The sequence below is a fragment of the Lutjanus erythropterus genome, chromosome 15 (assembly GCF_056507025.1).
Source record: "Lutjanus erythropterus isolate fLutEry1 chromosome 15, fLutEry1.hap2, whole genome shotgun sequence".
Taxonomy (NCBI): domain Eukaryota; kingdom Metazoa; phylum Chordata; class Actinopteri; order Lutjaniformes; family Lutjanidae; genus Lutjanus; species Lutjanus erythropterus.
Window position 1 is genome coordinate 26,608,130 of NC_139331.1, and position 19,146 is coordinate 26,627,275.

Here is a 19,146-nt window from a genome sequence, read left to right on the forward strand (position 1 = left end):
GCTATTTCAGAGCTGGTGGGGATCACAAACTGAAATCAAAGTTGACAATCAGGGTGGGAGGCTGAGGCAAAGCGTGCAACAAAGAGTGAATTATACTATTTAATCACAAGGACATTAAACATCAAAGAGTGACAGTACAGTGGACGTTTCTTTTAGGGAAAACAATTTTCTGTCAGTGGAGGAAGGATGATTATAGTAACGCAGACAAGTACAACTAGAAGGAATGTGCATGTGACTATCATTGATTGATTTATTATGTCTACTAGATCTTGTGTTGTTTCTTGGGATTGTGGGGGTGGAGGCTTTACTGGAATCAGAACCTTGCAGCGTGACCTTATCTATGGTTAATTTTACTCACTGATCTCACTAATTACACCAGTTCCAATGCCAAACATCCAGTAAACAAGCAGCTATGAATGTCATTGAAACTCAAGCAACATTTGTAGTCAGACATGGAAATAAAAGGTTTCATTCATTTCTTCCAAACATTAGTCAGACGTGGGATTAGGATGTGAAGAACTACCAAATGAAGTGTGTGTGTGTGTGTGAGAGAGAGAGAGAGGGACAGGGAGATGCCAGTGTATATGCTCTCGCACGGCTTCATTCAAGCAGCTTGATGCTCTCAGGGTGGTGTGCGAAGCCTGAATGACAGAGGGGGACGCCTTTCTCTGGGTTCACGACTGATGCAGTCCAGCGGAAAGTCCCTTTTGCTCTCTGATTCCTTCATTCGCTGCCAAGTCCAGCCACCCTCACCCAGCCCAAATTCATTCCTCTAGGTTGTGACCACTAGACCAGCTGCTGCAACTCTCTACGGAAGGAAGTGGATTTATTTCAATCAGATTCTGGAAGCTGGTCACTGCCAGTATTCCTCTTCTACTTCCTCTTTGTCAAGGAAAGGAAAAGAGAAAACAAAAACACAGGAAAATTAACTTTCTCCCTCTTGTTTCCTTCCGCTCTACTCTCACTCCCATCTCTGTCTATTTCAGCCTTTCTGTGGGAATTGAGTTGTTTGTTCAGTTGCCCCTCATTGACTAAATATGTCAATGAGCAAATGTTCCCTCTTCCACTGCACTGACTCACAGACCTGCATTTAACGTCAGGAGCCATGTCACAGTTTTGACCGTATATCCTGCGTGTATTCTGAGTCACTTTTTTGATTGTCAGAGGTTTCACTTTCATGTAAACAGTATTAAAGGAAGTGGACGTCGTAGCCCAGAGTGTCAGCAGTGCTATAGGGTGAAGTCACTCCGGATCATGTTTATCTGCTGTCACTTTCTGTGACGTGGGAGAATGAGGGCTGTTGTGCCCTTAGTACTTTTTGTTTTTAGGGGAGAATTGGCTGTCAGTTACAGCAATGCCACACACACACACTCACACGGACTAACCTCTATGTCACCTGTCACTTACCTTTTAATTGACAAACTGAAGCAGTCCCTGCTCTTGTCACTCATTCACCCCCGCCTTATGTGTTTGTGTGTGTGTGTGTGTGTGTGTGAGAGAGAGAGAGATAGAGAGAGAGAGAGAGAGCGTGTGTGTGTGTGTGATGTCACCTATAACAACCCAGCCCAGCACCCCAAATAAACAGACAAGGAGTACTCGATAAATGCGCTCACACCTCTACTTCCTCTTTCTCTTTTCTCTCTCTCACTCTCCCACTACCACCACCTTGTCTTCCTGTTCCGGATGTGTTTTTGTTTCTTTCTCTCTTTTTTTGTAAAAAGACTTGCTTTTCATCATGAATTTCAGTAAGTGGATGTCATGGAGAAAGCGTAACTTTTTCAGGAGAAAAAGGAAGCCTGAAAATAGTCCTGATCTAGGTAAGTGGGTGAGCACATCTGTACTTCTGTGCATCTGTGAGCAGTGAATTCAAAGAAGCATTACAGGAAACTAAACTGTTTATCCACTTACAAAGAGAGTTCCTTGTTGAAAAGGCCGTTAAACCAAACTCAATGTACTGCAGCAGCATGTAAAAGCTACATTTAACACTATCTATCCATATTATCTTTGTCTTTCAGTGACTTTTCTTTTGTTCTTCTCGCTTTATGCAAGAACTTGGTGTGTCTTGTGTGTGCTCGCCTCTCATCATATATTTGTAGTTTCTAATGATGGGTTTGTTCATCAACATCCACTTTACTTTTGTTGTGGACCAAAACTTGCATCAGGTTACGTCTTTAAAATGAAATGTACAGATAGATTTCTTGAAAAAAAACAAAAAACAAAACTAGAAGAGGCATTTTAGTACAAAGTTATGAAAGTGAAATAAAGTTGAATGTTTTGGGTTGGAGGAAGGAATTGCAGGATGTGCAGTATTTGTTAAAGGCAAGATGTGTGTTAGAATACCATTTTGAATTAAATATTGTACTGCAGACATGTCCTGGCCTACACATCTTTGTTTGGTATAGATCTTGGTCATTTTGGTATGTTTTTCAATGTAAATAAGAATGTTGATGTAAAAATCATTATATCTAATATTGCAAATCATATCATAATTAATTTATTAATACCAGTTCAAATAAATGCAATTAGATATTTTGTCAAACTATTTCAGCCCTACTATAATCCTGTGTCAACTTTCTCACGGTTCCTCACTTTTATATTTGACATAAATGGACCCTGTTTTGCATCTAAAGAGCTTTTTTTTGTTGTCAACCTCTCCACATTGCTGAGTTTGTCTATCTTACTTTGACAGACTTATAAAATCACTGCAGTAATAATATGACCCAATATTTAAGACAATGTGCAATTTCAGGCTCAGGGCTTTAACATTTCCTCAGTGTCCTGCAACTGTCCTGAATTCTACTTTCAACCGTCCCAGACTTAACAACCATTGTCCCAAATTGTGAAATTGAAACAGATTTTCTTTCATATGCTGCGCAGTAGATGACATATGAGAGCACATGTATTGACCGTGACCAGTATGGTGCAGATTAAAGCAACCTTGAATGACACTGCATATTAGCCTAACATTTATTAATCTGATATTTTTCAATTTTTGTGACACAGTTTAAGATGTTACATACTCACTTTGTTTACCAAGGGTGCAAATTGGGAAAGATACTGATCTCTATAAACAGATATTTCTTCAGGAATACAGAATCTGTAAATTGCTGTCAAAGCAAAAAAGAGCCCAAAAAAGCTACAAAGCTAAACACTGTATTTTTTTGTATTTTTCACTGAGTTATTTCAACTTTAAACATATAAACATGCAACTTAAATGATTAATGAACATGACAGTTGATAGTCGGCGATAAATGTAATAATTAATAAATAGATTATTCATCGTAACTCTAGGGACATCCATAGTTTTGTGCAGTGTTCACGTTTGTGTGATTTGTGTGAGCTAGTAGAAGTTAACCTTCAAGGTTTTCTCCCAGAAAGCCCTTCTTGGTTGAGTTTAGGGGAAAAAATATGGCTTGCTTGAAAATAGCAAGATTTCTGCCAGAAAGGGCTTTCTGGCTGAAAGCCCTGTAGGCAAACTTCTCCCCAGTGTGTTGTGTGACAGCTGTGTATAAGGCATATAAGTGTAATATTATATATTGGAGATTGGATCTGATGATGGTTGGCATGTGTTGAGATTTCCTGCAACAGCAGATCAGAAAGTTGATGCCTCTGCCCCACCACATCGGCTCCACCACAGTGCTGTATTGTGTCTCTATAGTGTGCGGTGATCTCTGGCTGATATACCCTTCTTTGTCTCTTTTCCCATCTTGCCACGGCACTTGCATTCTCTCCTGCTGCACGCAGAGATGGTGCTGAACAGTGTTCCTGTGTTTATCTGCGTTCATCCCCCATCCCGCAATGCATTATGACTCCCCACCCTTGGCTTGCCCCGTCCTGTTCTGCTCTGCCCCCAATCTGTTTCCCTTTCACTGACAGTGTCCCTCTTTCCCTCCCCTCTCTCTCTGCTGCTGCATTCTTCTCATCTTTTCCTCCCTTGCTGGTCAAGGAGCAACAGAAGCAGAGGAGAGCGGAGGAGAGTCAAATTCTGTCTTGCGCTGACACTCTTGGACTATCCCTTCCTAATATATTCTTTTTGTTTTTGCCGTTTCTTCGGTTCAGCATTGTGGCAGCTTACACTAAAAGATGGCAGAGTATGGGCTCAAACTCAGAGGTAGGAACTTTTGACAGGTGTGTGACACATAGCTTGGTGGTGCATAGGTGTGCCACAGGTAGTGCAGTTAGGTGTGGTAGGCTCAGACTGAAGACATAAGTGACAAATGTTATGATTTCCTGCAATCTGGTCAACGTGTATGCAAGCTTGCTATGAAAGGAAGTTATTAGTTTTTCAAGGCGATCGTCATGTCATATTCACTGTGCTTTCTCCTGCTCTGTGGTAAACACACTTATGATGCTTCAGATTTTGCCACAGTTTAGATATTCAGTATATTTTTAAAGATGCTGACTTAATGGAACACACACTTTTTGGACATTTGTGATTGTTTTCAGTTTGAAACAATAATCTTATAACCTCAAGTATTTAAATCTTGTGTCCACTAGTCATTTTAAGAGTGGCATGCAAAAATGCAAACGATATTTGTCTCTAAATCAAAATCAGTAAAATTTGTGACATAAAAGTCTTTATAGTACTGTATTCAACTTAAAACACATGTGAAACTAAGGAATTATTTGGTTGGCTTGTGATAAATTGACCATATAGAGATGGAAGTGCCATCGTTTTGCTTATTTCCCACTCATTTTACTGCATTTTATAAGTTGAAGCAGTGATTTGCAGTTTGCTTATATAGCTCACAGTTCATCAGCATGCTCTGACTTCACTGACTACCAGTATTGTTCACCTCACCATTCTTGTTCACCCCTGATCACACCAATGCGTGCACCCATGCATACCTCAGAGGTGTTTTTCAAGCTCTTAAGTGGGGATATAGGGTAATTTTTCTGGACGTTGAAAGTGTTTTGCTTACAAATTCCCAGATCTCAGCGAGGGAGGAGTGTCAACAAGGCTGTGCCGACTGGGACATGCTTAGACAAGTGACCACTGGAGGGAGGAGGGAGGAATGCAGGGGAAATTATAGGAATTCTATGCATACCTCTCAACCTATAGAGTCAAAATAAAACATATCTCTGCAATCAAACCACAAATAGGATTTAGCATGCACTGTCTATGTGTGCACATGTCAGGAAAGAAGAAAATTCGTCAGAATGATGAACAATGGTTGACTTTTAGGACTAAGAGTGTAATTGTAGGACTGTGCGTCTATGTCCTGTGTAAGGATTAGTGCCCCCCAATAAGCTGTGGGTGGTGCTGTGCTGAAAGACAAGACAGCCAACAGCTGAGCCTCCTTCCTTCCCATCAAGGTGAAGTTCACCCTGGGAAGCTTTTTTACGAGTGCAGCCTCTGCTTGAGAGTTATTTCATCGCCAAGAGACATGAGCTTTCCTCCATTTTTCATCACCAATGACCCAAGTAAAATGTGCACTTTGCACCTAATTTCACAAAAAAGTTAACTTTTGGTACAGACAGTGACTTTGAACAGCTTTAGACACACATCCCATTTGGATTTCTGCCAGTTAAACTTTCAGTCACTTCAGCTGGTATTGGGAGTAAATGTATGCCTACTCACTTAAAGCTATAATGTGTAACATGTCTGCATTAAAATGTCTAAAAATGCTGTACCTATAGTCTATATTTTCTTGCATTGTGTTCTGGAATTATCCCAACTGTCCAACTACAGCTTAACACAGAGAAATCTGTATTTTAATCAAGGTAATGGTATATTTCCCACTAGCTGCTAGTTGCTATTTAACTTCCAGATAGAAGTTACATGGGTTACAAGATTGAGGAAGGAAGTATGAATATGAATGAAGGAACGTGACTAAATGTAAAATGACTATAAAGGAGAAATCTGTAAAAATTTACTGTAATGAATCATAAAATGACCATGATATATCATTAGAAGGTACGGAAACATTTTAAGTTGGAATACTACTACTCTCTGACAACAACACTACAGCCACGTTTACCTCCTTTGAAATATTGATTCCGGGTTGGAATAACTATTTTTGTATGCCTGTTTCATGTTAATTAGAGTTCAAAGTAACATTGGATGTTTAACAAATTAGTGCCTGTTTATGACTCTAAGAAATCATTAATAATCTTTTACAAGGAATAAATGTTTGTATGGGTTACATCGAGCAATATGTTAATCGGTGTCTGGCAGGCAGAACTCAAACTCCAGAGGTGTATTTTCATATCAGTGTGCTTTTGTTCTCAGGATAACGGGTTTAGCTTTACATTGACAGACAATTGACAGTTATAACAGCTAATCAACTTACAGTGTAGGACAAATTACAATGTTGCACTCGACTTATGCTCCTGCAGCGTTCCTGCAGCCTGCCTGAGCTTCCTTAAGTCTGGGGAGGAGGGGATGGGGATTCAACCTATGTAACATACCATCTATGTCTCCAACTTGTCATTTGGACTGCAGTACCCTTTTTTTCAGATGGGAAACCGCTACATATTGCTCCTTTAATTGATTACCTCTTCCGTGAACATGACTTTTGCCTAATCATGTCAGATGGATTTTTTTAAAATCAGAAATGGTGGTTGTTTAACAGTGAAGGCAATAACTCCCATGATCCCTTACTACTTTACGATGGCATCAAGCTAAGTTTTTGTTTTTTTAACAGTGCTGTTTTGTGTGTAACTGTGGTTCATTCAGTGGCCACACATGCATTTTAAAGCTTAAAATGCAAATCTAAGTTTTAGCTGTCAAGTATAAAGGTAACTGCTGCTCAGTGGTGCGGCTAAACTTTGTAAATATCTCCATTTGTCTAAGCTCTGAGCTCTCATGTTTACTGTGTGATGCTGCCGTGGAAACCCCAATGGTTTGTTTGATTTTCACCTCAGTGCCTCCCACCGTTTGCCCCTTCTTCCTGCTGTGTGGCCACAGGCTCTCTCCACCTGTGAGAGGGAGGGATATACTAATAGACTGAGGCTGTATATTTTATGTGTCTGCTCTGTGTTCCCAGCTGGCTGCTTTAAGGAGTATGTGTGTTTCTCTGATTTTTTTCTTGACTGGTTATGTTGTGTTTTGAGGTTTGTTTGTGGTTCATTTTTCTCCATCTTCTGTTGATTATGTAATGTTGGTCAACACTGGGTCAAGAAAATTGGAACAGCCCGGCATTTGGATATATCACAACTATATTAAAAAATAAACTCATATCCGAATGATTGTTTTAGAAAATTTATTGCCTTGGCTATTTTTGCATCTTTTTGACTGGAATCCTTCAGCTAACAGAAAGCTCCACAAATAGGCTGTAAACATAACTGAGAGAATTTGTCTGTTTGGGGAAAAGGGTGATCTTGCGTGTAACTTGCAACACAACACTGTAGTCCTCATGCTGTGGTGTGAGTGTGTGCATGTGTGTACATAACAATATATTGAGAGCATGTGCATGCTCAGTGAGCTGTGAGAAGACAGCAGTGGGATTACTCTTCCTGATGTTATCACTACTTCCTGTTTTGCTGTTGAGGAAGAGAAACATTCAGTGACTGTACATGACTCTGCACTGTCAGTGTCCCTCTGCTGACACTAGTGTGTGTGTATGTGTGTCTCAGTTATGTGAAATATGATGATGACTTTGACAGGGGTTGAGTATTTGTTCTGCAAACAAATGTGCCTGTGACTCACTCACTGTGCTAGTTCAGTTGGCTGATAGGATATCTTTATTATATGACCGAGTGACCCATAAACATTGTTTTCCAGCAAAGCATTTGTTAGACTGTTGCCAATTGTCTTGAATAGGATCAAACATTTTACTTTTTAACACCAGCGAGACCTTGGATATGGTGGTCGTTCTATACAGCCACCTTTTCTGTTTTAGTAATTGATTGTTAATATGTTATGATTGGAAACCATCATTATGTAAGCCAAATATTGTTCTCTCTCACTTTATCAGACTCTGCTGGCAAAACCAGTAGCTTTACCTTGGAGAACATGGGAGGTGCCGGTCTACTCTGCCTCACTCTGTTAGTTTTCCTGTATTATTCTGTGACTTCTGTCTTTTTCAAAAATGAAGTTCATATTCACCAAAGTCACACAATAACACAAACTAACAAATTGAGGTAGCAGCTCCCATGTTCTGCAAGGTAAAAAGACTGATTATGCTCATGGAGTCTGGTTGTTTGAGAGAGCAATATTTGGCTTATGTAAGAGCAGTTTCCTGTCAGAAAAGGCTGTCTGATAGCAAGGCAGAGCAGTTAAAATATTCTAAATATAACGTACACTTATTGATTTTGTTTAGATGGGCCATCTTTTAAGTGACTGAAATACTTTTTGCTGCTGACCCTGTCTACAGCAGCACATTGCTTAGCTTCTGTGCTGGTCTTTTTTTTTTTTCTCTCCGAGCTGGAGCTGTGCCAACTGCCATCTACTGTAGGTAATACACTGACTATTGATAAGTGCCTCATACAACCCCACTTTAAGCAATCCACGGTATCATTTTAATGTCTTCTTTGTATACAGTAAGACCACGCTTAACTGATTACCTCAGTAATGATTAACATAGCTAGGAAGCAGATTGCTTATCTTCAAAGGAATCCAATTTATTGATAGTTTTTGTGCACCAGGCCAAGATGACAAGTATAACCTCCAGGAATTGTGTCCTGTGAAATCAATGAACTGTACACAGCAGAATACTCTTTGTAGGAAAGGATCACAAAGGGGATCAACTAATAATTTCATTGTGTAGAGCTTCAAGATGTTTGTGTATTATTCAAAACGTTTTTTTCAAGAGCTCATTTGGTGTAGAATTAAAATTAATGTTGACACAAATCTGCATAATTAATATGACTAATTAGACTTTTACTTACAGGTATTTGACAATAAATCAATTTTGTTTGTGTCATGCTGGAACCTCATCAGATTGAAATTATAAACCTTTGGTGAGGATGAACAAGACACTTTAAGTGCCTCAGGTCATATCTTATTGAGCTGAAAAACGCATACCCAGACATCAGACATAAAGTAAGACCACAGTTTATTTACTTACAGCAAACTGTAAGTTTATGTATATGTTTTCCCCTGTCATAAAAATGCCAGAATATAAGTATCTTATCCATAGCTGAAGTACTTGTGTGGGCAGATGTAAATAGTCAAAAACAAACTGACAGAAGTGGACATGTGTAATGGTGTATTAATGTTGTATATACAGACTACGTAAAGGGGAGACTTTTGCTCACTCGCTCTTGGAGCGCACTTGCTGCTTTGATCCATCCAGCAGTAAGACATTCCTGTGCTGTGGTGAGTAGGAGCAGCAGACAGATTGAGGGGGAGCAGCATGTATGAATCGAGCATATTGTCCTGTCAAGGTTGTAAGGTGGAGAGCCCAGGAGACCTGAGCCCACAGGGACCCTCTCCCCCGGGCCTCAGAGGCCCTACACAGGGTGCCGATAAGGCTGTAAGGACAGGAGGCCTGCAAGTGTGGTTTTTTATGTAAGGAAAATTGATACTGTGTTGAAAGCATACCTGTGCTATACCTGTCCTGCTCCTCATGTTCCTCATGAGTTGTTCTCTAAATGTTCTTGCCAGTAGTTTTCTCTCCCTCTAGCTGCCTCTACCTGAAAGTTATCCATTGTGATTGATTGCTGTCAGTTCTTAGGCCCCCTTTTGCGGCACCTAGCTTTTGTCAATCATGCTCTTGTTTTGCTTTTCAACCTCTTCTTTGTCTCTTGTACCCTCTTCTGCACCATCTTTTTCATTCATCACTTCCTTGAAGCTTCATTTCTTTGTCTTCTTCAGCTCTTAAAGAACGGATCCTGTAGGTGCTATTGTTGCTGCCTGAGATTTATGTGGAAATATGGGTCGACATACTCTCGGGAGGGCCTTTTTACAGTATTACGGTTCAAAGCACTTTAAAGATAATGGTACAGCGAAGAGGACACACATATCCCTCTTTTGCCCCCACCTCAAAATTTCACTCTTCCAGTCGTCCCTTTCCTCAGAAATAACCCTCTGTACTCTAAAACCCACAGAAAAGAAGAAATCCTCTGGTCTTCATGGCATTTCTGGAGCATTTAGATGACATAGAAATTATGCATAAACTAGAAAAAATTAAGATTATTCAGTCCTTACACTCATTACCACACATTAATACATATTTATGTATACTGTGACACTGAATAGTAAGTATACTTGACAGCAATTTATGAAACTTTGCTGCATACAACATTCTTAACAACTAAAATGTTTTCAAATGTAGTCAGTGAATTTAATATCTGACCCAAAGTATGAAATTTCAAGCTAAAATTGAAAACATTGAAACAGTGTCTTGTCTTCTTTCCCAATTATTTCAAGAAAGATATTTTTTGCATATTCCCAAATCACAAATTTCCCCCAAAGGTCTGTACAATCTATATAGCATATGGCACCCTCTATACTTAGACCCTCAATTTGGATAAGTAAAAAGGCCCTAAAAACCCTCTTTTCCATGACCATTTATCTCATCCTCTCACCTTTTCACCTCTCTCACCCCCACCTCTGGCCTCCCCTTGCAGTACATTCTTGTTTTTATGCCCCTTCTCACCCTGCCAGCGGCTACGTACACACACGACGTACACTCCACACACCCCAAACAAAGAAGCCGACTTCTACTGGGGCTGGTGATCATAACCTTTGACCTTTTGTTCAGTTCATGGTGCTTTACACAGCAGCTAGTTGAATGACAGTGGCAGTTTAACGCTCATACACACATAAACCACTCTTCCACCTTTAGATTCTTACAGTCTTAGACCTCAGTCACGGTGCTTCAAAGCAGACGTGAATTTATTTCTTTTTTTTTGACCTATTCCCTCAGGTGTACCATTCTGAGACAGACTGACAACTTAATGAGCTGGTTATTAAGGAGGGTACAGAACAGCGAGGGCACTAAAACTTAAGTTTGCAGAACATGGCACTTAACCGAAGAAATGATACATCTTCTGTGAAACAATGATAGATAACAGCCATTCCCTCAGGCGTACAATTCTGTGTAATCCTATTGTTGATGCTGTTGTTCTGTATTTGGCTTTGAAAGTTCATACTGCTGCTGAACCTTGTTTATGAATGTCTTAAAATGTCTGTGATGATTTGTCATACTAGCCTGGAGTTAAATGATCATTCTTTGATTTTTGATCTCTGTGTCTGTGTAAGATTCTTTCCAAAGCCTCTAAAAGTAATGATTATTTTCATAATTAATCTTTTGACACAGTTTTAGTCAGTTCTTAGGTGTATAGATGACAGTGTTTCCCCTGGTTTCACGGCTTTTTTGGAGGGTTGTCTCTCTGGTTTCCTGCACAAACACGAGTCTCCCAACACATACATAAGGGGTAGAAGCTGGCTAGCTTGGCTGGTTTGGAGTTGATATATGCCTGTCTCTGACTTTAGACGGATTACAATAATTACCTGAGAACGTTTTATTGGACTTGCAATTTAACCAGTTGAGTTTTCATGTGCTTCTTCTGGAGAGACAGAAGGGACTGTGACCGATTGAGATCAAAATGCAGTAAGGCTCTCACTGACCTGAAGTGATACTAGTGCACAGAAATTAGGTAAATAACAAAAACTAAAATGTTTTGTTTCTTTCAGAGGTGAGGGTGAGGGTCCCATTAGGGTCATGGGCAATGGTGTAGGTGAAACAGTGGATGATGAGAAATGACTATTAGCACACCAAAGTGAGCTCACTGGATCAAACTAATGGAGGTCAACAGAAAATATTCAAGTATTTCAGGTGTATCAGTGTTGGGGCTGATACAGATCTGACAGATCAGATTGGTGAATTCCTGGTCCAAAGTGAGGACCTGATACTATAAATATATCATCCTAATAATAGCAACGGGTTGTTTTCCTCCACATTCTTTTAAATGTGGGACAAAGTAGAAAAATAATTCTCTAAGTCAAGTCTTAAGGCTTTGTAAGAGCTACTCTGATCCATTACAGGAACCAGGCACATCAAAGCAGCTGACCCTCTGCCTGACACACAATGAGGCCTTATTACAGAGCCATGTTAGAGAGAATAAAGAAGGAGCAGGGAGGGAGGGAGTCAAGCGAGAAGAGAATGTGAAATATTTGTACAATTGGGTTCAGTGACCAGAGGAACACTATATGGATGGGCAAAAGGCGTGTCCACACATAGGCTTTCTTTTTTAATTTTTGGATGGTGTGGTGTCACCTTTGCATCAGATATGGGCACACCTTTTGACATTTTGCACGCATTACCCAAATACCCCTCTTGCCTACATTTTGTTCCTGTAATTTTCTGATGTTCCAGCCACATTGATCACGATGCTTTTAAGCTGCAGTGCCTCCAGCTGTAATCACCAGCTTGTCAGTGTGAGAGTGAATTTGGCCAGTTGGTTCCTGAAATAAACCAATGGAAATGGACTTTGAGTGTTAGCAATGTTCAAAACTGACTGTACCTACTGCTGATGTCTTATTTTTGATACACCTGCTCACCTTTCTAACAACATGTCTTCTTTCTGTTCCACAGATGAGCATGACGCAGTACAAAAGAAAACATTCACCAAATGGATAAATGCACAGTTCTCCAAGGTAATGTACAAGGTTGTTCTAATTAATGCCAAACCTTGACTGCACCAGTACACTCAAAAATGCAAATGTATTCAGAAAGCCCAAGAAACTGAGTTAATGATTTTAAGACTAAAAGCTTCATTCCCCTGATATTGAAATGAAAGACTTAAAAGAGTGACTAAAAGGTTGGAACCAAATGAAGGTTAGAGTACTTAGATGATTACTCTATGTCAGATGAAAAGCTGTCCCTGGAGATTTTATTGTTTGAAAAATGTTGTCTCACTTTGAAGATGGTGACACATCTGCAGCAGGGTAGCTTTGCTGCTAGCAGGAGAGTAGACTAAAAGGTGGACATGTATACTATAATAGCATAATCGTTGTTGCACTTACACCGCAGATGGCATGAAATTACCATTTCTCATCTTAAATGAGAAAAGAAAGCACAAAACCCTACTTGCAAATGTTAAGAACAATGAACCAAACACATTTTGTTTTAATGCATGCCTTTATCCATTACTCTACCCAGTAAAAACTTATGTCAGAGCGCTAATGGCTTTATGTGTGTGGTCCTGTTTATATATCTCATTTGTCTCATAAACACTCCATTCACAGAATTGTGTTAAATATGTTTAGTTTATTTTGCCAACTGGATTTTGTTAAAATATTTGCACCCCTCAGACAGGCCAGCATAATCTCTGAAACTCTTAAATGCTTTTAGTTTCACTTTCAATCATTTTTCTGTCTGTGCTTTTAATGGTTTGGATTTGTGACTACGTAGACCTGCACTGAGTTGTTGAACTTCCCGTTTCAGTTCCTTTCATTTAATGACATGTAGATTTTATGCATTCTCAGGGGATTGAAGTCTACTATGACATGCAAAATGACAATGTGACAGTAAGACTCAATGTTAATATTCACAATCGATTCAGCTTAAAGGGACACTTTTGGGATATATACAAAACTCTGCAACTCACACCAAAATAAACTAGACTTATAAATAGCACTTCATGTCACAAGAAAATGATCTATTTTTGATTTTGGGGTTAAATATCCCTTTAATATCTTATGTGAGTGTTATATGATTGGCTTGTTGATTGCTTGCTGCAGCAACATTTGGTCCATCACTTCCAAGCTGCAGCTACACTCTGCGACTCTTATCCTTAGTGTAGACTAGACTGGAGTAGACTAAACCTGCCAGTTGTGCTGTTTTGTCTTATCAGACGGGGAAGACACCCATCAAGGATATGTTCTCCGACCTGAAGGATGGGAGGAAGCTGCTGGACCTGCTGGAGGGTCTCACTGGCACTGTCCTGGTGAGTCATAGTGTGTGTATTAAGGTTTGCACACAACAAATATAACAAATTTGTCAGAAATTTGTCATCTGACCTTAAAAATCCTGACGTGTTTTTTTCCTGAGATTCACTTCTATTAGTACTAACTGTTTATCAGTACACTCTTGCCAAAGTTTGACTTCACTTGGAGCTTGAGCTCTGGCATGAAAAAAAAAAAAACATGTTTGTTGTGTACATGCATTGTTTCAAACTGGGCAACACTTACTTCAGGCAAGGGTGATAACACCATTAAAATGCTAATGTCATTACATGAGTGTTGTGTTTTGCTTTTGCTTTGATTTTGTTAAAAATAATATATTTTATTAGAGGAATTTTATAGTGTGGCATGCACCAGGGGTGTTTAAAGTCTGACATTGTGTGCCTCCCCTCAGACAAAGCTTGGCAAAAGATGCCCACATTAGTTTAATTGCTTATTTAGCTGAATTCCAGGATGTATATGTCATCATGACTGTTACTTAATCCCCGAGACACTCAACAGTTGAGCCTAAATAGCCTAATATTGCTATCTACATCAAATACATAAAGAAAGGTCTGTTCAAAGGCGTTAATTAACTTGTGACTCTGGAAAAGTTGGAAAACAGTAAAATTCCCCCAAACTACTGTTGTAGATGTCTGAACTGTCACTTCAACCAAATCTTTTTTAGGATTTTACATGTGATCCCATTGATAATGTAATATATTTTTTTCACCTCCATTATCTGAGCCCCCTTTGAAACTGTTTGTAGTCTACCTGGGGAGGCCTGCCTCCCACTTTGAAAACCTCTAGCATGCAAGCTTTAACACTGCAGTATCTCAAATGTTTCACATTTATCAAATCACAGCAGGAAAGAAAAAACAACAACTAACAACACAGTATGTCCCAAAACTGTTTCTGTTGCTGAGATGTGAAAGCTGCATCCTCATCACCTCATGTAAACTCAAACCTTAAGTCTAATGTAAACATTCGAGCCACACACAGCGCCTCAGCAGATTTATTTTGGATCCTGGAATAGAAAGAGCAAAATTACAAACAGATGTTCTGCCAGACACATTATATCTCCCATTTTTCCATTGTAAATGAATTGATCTTCTTATATTTGAACTATCAGAATAGTTGTCAGAGAAATAGAGAAAACATCTATACAGAATTGATACATTTATTTGAATGTCTATCCAAATGTTTTGTATGTCTTCAGTGACCAACTGTGTGCCTACGAGCACACATTCTGTTTTTTGGGGCATTTCTTTCTCATCAGTGTCTCCTCGCTGTCACCTCTTCAGCACATATCAGCTTCCTAGCACCTGCGTCCGTACTAAGTGCCAGCTGTCTGTATGCCATACGTGCAGGCACACACATGTACACACAGTCACACTCTCTGATACCAGAGTACTAATTCTATAATTGGGTGCTAATGGGTGCTTGAGGTATGTCAAGACTTTAAAGGGATTTGCAGCTGGCAGCTATTCATCCCGCCATTCTTTCCATAAGTTGGCCTGTGGAAACTGCTGATAGGGTAATGGGTCTGATTAATGTATGGTGAGAAACACTCTGCTGAGTGACGGCATAGCTTTTCTTGGTCTAGTAATGTCAAAGTAGGGAGCTGTACAAAGTTATTTTTACTGTCATTATGCTTGGACATAAATATGCAGTGTTTTACCAGTTATTTTCAAGATGAAGTACATTACATATAACTCATTAATGCAATTTGAAAGTAGTTATTTACTTTACAATAAAAGTAACGTCATATGCTTTTTTTTTGCATTACTTACACCAAAATGGCCACAGAAATATGATGACTTACATACTTACTAAAATGGAAAATGCTTAAGTTATTAAATAGCAGTATCCCCATAAATGTGCAACATTTTGCGGTAAAAAGACGTTTCAATCATTCCTCCTGTCACATTGTGTCACCACCGGCTCTGGACATGCTCACGTCTCAGCTGTGTCCTGCTGTGTGAATGTTGAATGTTACAGTTGTAACCACAACCTGAAGCATTTCTTTATGCTTCACTTTTTTTTCTGGTAATATGCATGTTAATGTGAAGTTGATGTCTAATAAAAAGGCAGTGGATAAATATATTTATCTACATATTACAAGCAAGAACTCAGTGTGCTGCTCTCTGCCCCAGTTTGTTTGGTCCACACTTCCCATCAGGCCTAGTATGCACAATATGTAGTATGCATAGTTTGTTAAATTTACTGTTTTATGTTCCAAAATGCATCTGTATCATGTTCACATTTTTGCAGCCTTATGATTGGCTAGTGACCGGTGAACATTCTGATTTGTGCTGTGTTTCCTGTTCCTCAGACCAAAGAGAGAGGCTCCACCAGAGTGCATGCTCTCAATAATGTCAACAAAGTACTTCAAGTCCTGCATCAAAATAACGTGAGTATCTGTTGCTCTCTGCTGTTTCTGGTGCTATCGCCCTAGAAAACAGCCTTTGGTGCTATTATCTGCTTCTGCTTGGTGGATGCTTTTAGCCAAATCAGGTATGCCAGTGGTTCTTAACCAGATGCCATTAAGGAAGAGTCTGCAGGGGTTTATTTTAGCCGCAGTACGGCCAGAATGAGGGAACTATAGTAAGTAGTAAAATTAGCTGCTGTTGTGTTTTGTTGAAATGAACACCTACAAACTCTTTGACTATAATACATTTGACACTGCCTTACACTGTCAGAGATGTCTACATTTTCTGTCAAGGTAATACTTGCTTGATTCAAACCAGTAGCAGCTCCTGTAACTATTACAGACTACATGTTCTCCTGTGGCCTTTTACCAGAATGTGTCATTTTGTCTACACACTGGGCTCTGTATTTTCTTTCTCTGTCTGCTTCCCTCACTCCTTCGCTCCCTCCTCCTCTTCTCTGTGTACAATAGTTGGTCTTAAATGCCTTGACCTTAGCTGTGGGTAATAATAGGCAGGGCATGCTCATGGGAAGTAGCAGAGGCTAGAGTTTGCATGCAACCCCTGCTGGTTTTGCGCCTGCAAGAGCCAGAGTCTGTCAGCTGGCAGTGAAAGCCAGAGTTCCCACGAGCATTTAAAGTCTGCTGACAGGGGGAAATGAAATAAGGCCTTAAGAGATACCATAAATACTTGATGTTTCTAATTTAAGTATAGAAAACATGTATCACTGAAATGTGCTTGACTTTAATGTCAAGTTTTTGTCATGGAAAAACTTGACTTGCACATTTAACATGAGTCAGAAGCTGTATCTGAAGAACAGTGGTGTCCACAGCATTGAATAATGTGTCACTTACAATGCTGAAGTGCAAAAAGCAAGTTATTTTTTTGGCTCTATCATGGCTTTGGTGATCAAAAAATGCTTAATTTATAATTATTTATTTTTATTGTAATTTGCATTTATAGAATTTGTGTTATTGTGTGGGCTAGGTATCATTTCAAATACCATTACCAAAATCAGTACTCTGAAGGTGATACTGATACTTTTTTCCTGCTTCGTTTAATACCCAGCATGTAAAGGAAGCATTCCTGAAAGAATCCTCATCTCTATCAGATGCTACAGGCACATAGTACAGCCATACTTTCGTACCTTTTGGTAGCATCTCGGCACGCTTAATTGCAATGTATGTCATCTACATTGCTCTCGCCTTCACCACAACACAGATTGTATATGTTGTAGCTGCTGTGGTAGTGGGCCAGCCATATCACATTTAATTGAAGAATACTTGTGAGAAAAAATGCATACAAATAGTCATGTTTTTAGATTTGGGTACAAAAGGGATCAAATGCAGATACCGAGAACCAGCCCTAGTTGTTGAGCTTTCTGCTTCGCGGTAAAGACCAGCGGTTAAATATATGTGAGGGAGTGTTACTGGGTGATTCTTCTTCAGATAGAGAACGAGACAGAGAAGTTCTGGCATGATGAAGCTAATTAGCTCTCAAGATGGGTCAGAGGTCGCTTTTTAGTTTGACCAGACATTTGACCTCATGTTCCACTCGGTGCCTTGATCCTCTTCAAAATATTTATATGTAATCAGTCTGCACTTAGTCTCACCTCATATGATGATTGTCTGACAAGGCTGCGGACACACTTTATAGGTAGCATTGGAAAGCTGTAATGAGGGTGATGTAATCTACTGCATGGTTCAGAAGTATTCAGCTGTAACAGTGGAGACACTCATTAAGATTTAAAGCAATATTATTTACTACACTGCATAAAAAAACTCAGTAGTTACTTTTTCATTTGAATTGTTACTTTAAGGATGCCAAGTGTTGCGTAACAAAAAATATATCATCAGCTTAATTTTGAAAGGATTTTATGATTGCAGCAGACAAAACAGACTTTTGCTGAGATTTTATATTTCGTGCAGCTGGGTTTCCAATCAATCTGCTCAAAATAGAATTTCTTTCTACTCTAACACTCTTTGCACCATCTCTTGTATTGTTAATTGTTATTTTTAATGAGCATCTGTCTCGTGATCTGTCATCTCTGCCAGGTTGATCTGGTAAACATAGGAGGGACAGATATTGTGGATGGGAACCATAAGCTGACCTTGGGCCTCATCTGGAGTATTATCCTTCACTGGCAGGTGAGCACGCATATTCACACACAGACACACACTCATTACTGTTTGCTCTGACCGTGAACTCACAATTCACTGAGGTTCCAGAGGAATCAGAAATAGAGATGATGGAAAATCAGTATTGTTGTGCACACATGCGTTCATGCATGTAAACAAGCTTGTCATCTGCTGCTTTGTGTAAGTCTGACTTGCTGAAATTAAAAACAGCCATATGAATGAAAATAGTTCATGAAGGGATTTTATTAAAAGGGTATGGACACCGCTTTCAAGAGTAGTTTTCATTTCTTCCTCATTATTATTAGTTTACATTAATTCCGCTCCTGTCACTTGTACTTGTACTTGTGAGTTTTATTGCTGTGTGTATGGTTGTTGTTGGACATGATCTTGTTATCAAAGCAAACCTGTTATTTCAGTATAATCACAGAGCACTGAAGTGGTGCTGGTGGCTTTATTGTGATCTTCTCATATCATTTGTTACACATTTTGAACATCTGTGCCAGTTGTGAATGAATAATCACTTAATGATTCAATAAAATTGCCAATCTAATGCAAAAACTAGGAACATACCTGTTTTTAACCAGATTTATTGTTCACACAGAATGGGGCCCTATGCACGAACCACTTGTATGAATTTTTTCAGTGTGATAGGAACTACCTAAAATGACAGAAACCATTGTTGGAAAATTTTATTTTGTTTGTACTTTGATTTTTTATTTTGATCCATGTCCTATCTACTAAAATG

At 39.3% G+C, this 19,146-nt stretch overlaps 1 protein-coding gene across 1 annotated transcript in view; it reads left to right on the forward strand.

Annotated features, from left to right (window-relative positions):
* Positions 1-1,689: 1,689 nt before the first annotated feature.
* The window catches only part of utrn (utrophin), a 215,888-nt gene continuing 198,431 nt past the window's right edge, over positions 1,690-19,146 (forward strand). The window contains exons 1-5 of the mRNA XM_084737221.1: positions 1,690-1,817; positions 12,486-12,547; positions 13,747-13,839; positions 16,170-16,247; positions 18,318-18,410. Of these exons, the coding sequence (XP_084593347.1) occupies positions 1,736-1,817; positions 12,486-12,547; positions 13,747-13,839; positions 16,170-16,247; positions 18,318-18,410 (408 nt within the window). The 5' untranslated portion in view covers positions 1,690-1,735. The remainder of the gene's footprint in view (positions 1,818-12,485; positions 12,548-13,746; positions 13,840-16,169; positions 16,248-18,317; positions 18,411-19,146) is intronic.